This window comes from Myotis brandtii, unplaced genomic scaffold (assembly GCF_000412655.1).
Source record: "Myotis brandtii unplaced genomic scaffold, ASM41265v1 scaffold847, whole genome shotgun sequence".
Lineage (NCBI taxonomy): Eukaryota > Metazoa > Chordata > Mammalia > Chiroptera > Vespertilionidae > Myotis > Myotis brandtii.
This window is the reverse complement of record NW_005371441.1, coordinates 1,342,542-1,347,153: the sequence shown is the minus strand read 5'-3', so window position 1 is coordinate 1,347,153 and position 4,612 is coordinate 1,342,542. Positions and strand designations below refer to the sequence as shown.

The 4,612-nt window shown below is 48.1% G+C and overlaps 1 protein-coding gene across 1 annotated transcript in view; it reads right to left on the bottom strand.

The window, feature by feature from the left end:
- Positions 1-370: 370 nt before the first annotated feature.
- The window catches only part of LOC102259290 (NKG2D ligand 3-like), a 20,055-nt gene continuing 15,813 nt past the window's right edge, over positions 371-4,612 (bottom strand). Inside the window, exons 4-5 of the mRNA XM_014532122.1 lie at positions 1,681-1,794; positions 371-459 (exon numbers count right to left, since the gene is read on the bottom strand). Coding sequence (XP_014387608.1) covers positions 419-459; positions 1,681-1,794 — 155 coding nt within the window. The 3' untranslated portion in view covers positions 371-418. The remainder of the gene's footprint in view (positions 460-1,680; positions 1,795-4,612) is intronic.

The window sequence follows — 4,612 nt, the reverse complement described above, 5'->3', positions numbered from 1 at the left end:
ATGAATACAGAGAACAGACTGACAGCTGTTAGAGGGGAGGGGAGCTGAGTGAAAATAGTCCAGGATTAAGCAAAAACCCCACAAACTCACAGACAGACAACAATATGGTGATTGTCAGAGGTAAAGGGGGCTGGGGAGGTAGACGAGGGTGAAGGAGATAAATGGTGATGGAAGGAGACTTGACTTGGGGTGGTGAACATACAATACAGTGCACAGATGATGTATTATAGAATTAAAACCTATATAATTTTATTAACCTGCCATGCCAATAAATTACATATAAAATTTTTAAATAAAATGAATAGCATATGCAATACTTGCAACAATAAAGATTAAAAATAATAAAGATAAATTAATTTTTTAAAAACAGAACAGCAGGTCATCCAGAAGCAGCCAAGCAAAAGGCAGAGTTGCTGAGCTAGTCCACACCACCAGGGCCTTCTTTGTCGCATCGGCAGCCTGCAGAAAAGGGCGAATGTTGGTCCCAGGGGCTGAGGAAATCCTCTGTCAGTTCTCCTGGGGCTACAGCACCCCAGTCACTTCCCATCTCCAGCCCTGCCCTCACCAGTGTCACTTCTTCCCTGAACCTGCCACCCCTGCCCTGAGACCAGCAGCCTGTACTAAGCTCTGGCCACCCTTTGCACATCACAGCGTCACCCCAGCCCTGCTACAGATGTTCTGGGCTCAGGACTAAAGTGAGTAATGAATGGCTCATTAGCCTTCTCTCACTCAAGTCGGACCTTCTGGGTGGTGGGAGCGTCTAAGGACCTGGTGGGAGCCCTGAAGGACAGGAGGGCACATCCTAACACCTGACAGCTTGGGGAGGGTTGCAGTCCAACACCCTTCTTTTCCTTTCTCTCCCAGCCTCTTACCTAGCAGCACAGGGAACTCTCAGTATGAAAGTCCCCGCCCTTCCCATCCATTCATGGTCAGCCCCAGTTAAAGGCAGGAGCCATTCAGAGGCTCAGGATCTGGAGTGTGGAGGAGGCTTGCTGCCAGATGACTGCACCAGGGCTCAGCCAGCAATCCAAAGGGTTCACTGAGAACTGGCCTCCTTCTAACCTTACTCTTGCCTCCCTACACCATCCTTACTGTTTGCCTCCCTCCTTTCTGGCTCTTTTGAAGACACTCTCTGGGAAGGTGGAGGTGAACTCCAGCATTTTGAGTTGGGTCTGCAAGGCATTCTGCCCTTTTCCTGGCATTAGACCCGGGCCCTTCTCCTCTCAGCCCCCTGGATATTCCCCCTCCCCTGGACACATCACATGCAGCCAGCATGCGGCTCTCACCTGAATGTGAGCACTGCCCATGCCCTATGTGCCTACTGTCCCCACACCACCCACACTGAGCCCAAACACCCTTTTCCAAACAGAGTATCTGATTCAGAACTGAATTCTCTAAACCCCTTCAGCATCTACAGGCCTTAAGCTTGGTCTGGGCCCTTCCCTTTCCCGCTGGCATTAACAGTGAGGAGATGCCCAACTCAGGGCTGAGCTTGTCCAAGTTATGGCTATGAAGTGATAATACATGTAGGTCAGTTGGGCTAATTTGCAGGAGGAGAAGTGACATTGAGGTTGCAGTGGTCGGGCTTGGAATTCACCTCTCCATATCCTCACTGCAAGCCATCTGGCCCTCACTTCCCACTCAATCCTGCCCTCAGTAACTGTAATTGCAAGGACCCACCTAGGAAGCCAACTATGGTTATCCAGGTGAGGATCACAGGGCAGATCCACCAGGCGATGGGCATGTTCATTGCGGCCTTGGATGGGACTGTGGCTATGGCAGTGGTTGATGCAGCTGCAATGGAACACAAGAGTGACATCTGTGCGGAGCCCAATTCTGAGAAGATGTCTCCTCAGTCCCTACATTCCCATGTAATCCTGTTATGCAGACAGTTTCTACCCTCTATGTGTGGCAGCAATAGTGAGAGATCCTGGGGCTGGAGCAATGATAGAAGATGGGCACTACCCCGTTGGGTCTATAAAGCTCATGAGGGAAGCAAGGGTTATAATATACCCAGTCACTCCTGCTGTGACAGAAGAGGACACTCACGAGCAAGGTGGTAGAGAAGTCTTCCCAGGAGCTGATTGGAGGTGATATTGAAGGATTTCCAGAAATAGGCCAGGTGAGATGAAGAAGAAAAGCGATGCCAAGAAGGGGGAACAGTAAAGAACAAGTCTGAGAACAGATTCCTGAGGAGATGAGAAGGGAAAGGAGAGATGGTAGAACACACCCATGGCCATTACTCTCCCAAGAACTCGCCGCAGATTAGTCACTTTTCAAACACACTCACACCCATTCACACACACTCTTACACACTGAGACACACATACACACACTCTTACACACACACATTCTAACAAGGGTAGGTCTAGCTTATCTCAAGAGAACTACACCATCCCTGTCTCCCCTGTTACCTGTTCTCTCCAGGTGTTTCTTCCAGTGCACTGAGCATTGATGCAATTTCTTGCAGTCTCCCTTTAAGGTCATTTTGAAGAACTTGTTCAAATCCTCATCATTCTCCCACTTCTTTTTCAGCCGTTCACCTAGGGAATTATCCGCTCTGTACTCTTCTGTCTCAGAGTCAAAGGTAAGGAACCTCTCTCCACCCAAGGAAAACTCCAAGGATCCACTGGTTCTTCCATCGGCTTTGCACATGCACGTCATCCTGACCTGCAGGGGGAGAGGAGCTGCCCCACAGTCCCCATGGGAAAGACATCAGCCTCTGGTCTTGACAAATGCTTCACCCACCTGGCGTCCACCTCTTCTGAACACTTCTAACCCTGCCCTGCTCTCCCCGACCTTTCTGCTGGGCTACGTGGGAAGGCCCAGCATCCAGTTTTCTTTTTAAATGAATACAATCCACATAGCTGGCCCCACACTCTGCTCACTTCTGCCCATGGATTTTTCAAACTTACCTCGATCTGCGTCTTTCTCCTGTTTATTGTCAGTAGATAATGATTTTAATTCGTTTCCCATGTCGCTCAGGGTACCTAACTCCTTTTTACAGGAATCCATGGCCTTTCCCTCCTCCCTCAGAAGATTCATAGATATGACCTTATTGCTGCCAAAGTCATATAAAAGAAACTTCTGTCCATCCATCTGTACTTGGACCGTACACCATTTTTGTTCATTAGAAGAAATGTTGAAATCATAGTGAAGAGTTGAGAATCTGTGAACGAAAAATGCTGCTGAGATTGGGGTTGGAAGAGAAAGACCCAAAACACTCACTCCCCCATCTCTGTGACAGCAAGGCCATCCCCCTGATGGCTGGGCTGGCAGAGCAGCCATGACCCTGCCCAGTGCCTCCCTTCACCAGGGAAAGGTTGGTGCCTCTCCATTCCCTGAGGAGGACCAGGAGGCGTCTGCCTGCCAGGAAACCGCACATCTCCAGATACGTCCTCCCTCAGTCCACCAGGCCTATACTCATCATCAGCCCATAACCAATGCAGGGACATAGCAGGTGGCTAGGAGGATAGTTCTAAATGGCCAAGGATTGTCAGAAACTGGCCCAGTACCCAGCATGTAGGGGCTGCTGTTGGGAAAGCTGGGTGGCAGGTGGAGGAATTTGGATTCATTCTAAGGTTGGAGAAAGGGAAGTATACAATTATGGGTCATGGGACTTTGCATGGCCCAGGGAGGCAGTGCTAACTTGCTGCTAGGATAGATCTTGCAAACTTGGGAGAAGGCATGGCTACAATGCGTGGGACAGAAAAGCCAGAACTTCTGAGGCACATAGGAGAGGAAGGGACCAGATATGTCAGAGAAGTGACTATGCCAGGGGGAGACAATATGAAAAGGCAGAAAAGTGTCCAATCAACCTGCTCCCTGGGAAAACCTAAAGCTAAATTCTGGTTTATGAAGCTGATGAGGAAAGCATGGATGAGAAGAGCACCAGAATTCTCAAAAAGCTCACTGATGGCCCTAACTGGTTTGGCTCAGTGGATAGAGCATTGGCCTGCAGACTGAAAGGTCCCAGGTTCGATTCCCCGGTCAAGGCATGTACCTTGGTTTCAGGCACATCCCCAGTAGGAGGTGTGTAGGAGGCAGCTGATTGATGTTTTTCTCTCATAGATATTTCTAACCCTCTATCCCTCTCCCTTCCTCTCTGTAAAAAATCAATAAAATATATTTTTTTAAAAAAGCTCACTGATGAATTTAGCTGAAGGTCAGGATCTGGTAGGGTCCGTGTTCCCCAAAATGGCTTCCAGTAGTAATGGGGACGGACAATCTCAACATAATAACTTATAGGTACAGGTGTGCTATGTCAAGACAAAGGAGATATGACCATCAAAATGATTAGGAAGATCAGAAATCCAGCCAGAGCCTCAACCACAGAGAGCTATGAGTATGGCTCATAGAACAGGGTAACCTGGAGCAGAGATGGCGAACCTTTTGAACTCGGCGTGTCAGCATTTTGAAAAAACCTACCTTAACTCTGGGGCCCTGTCACATATAGAATTTTTTTTTATATTTGCAACCATAGTAAAACAAAGACTTATATTTTTGATATTTATTTTATATATTTAAATGCCATTTAACAAAGAAAAATCAACCAAAAAAAATGAGTTCGCATGTCACCTCTGACACACGTGTCATAGGTTCGCCATCACTG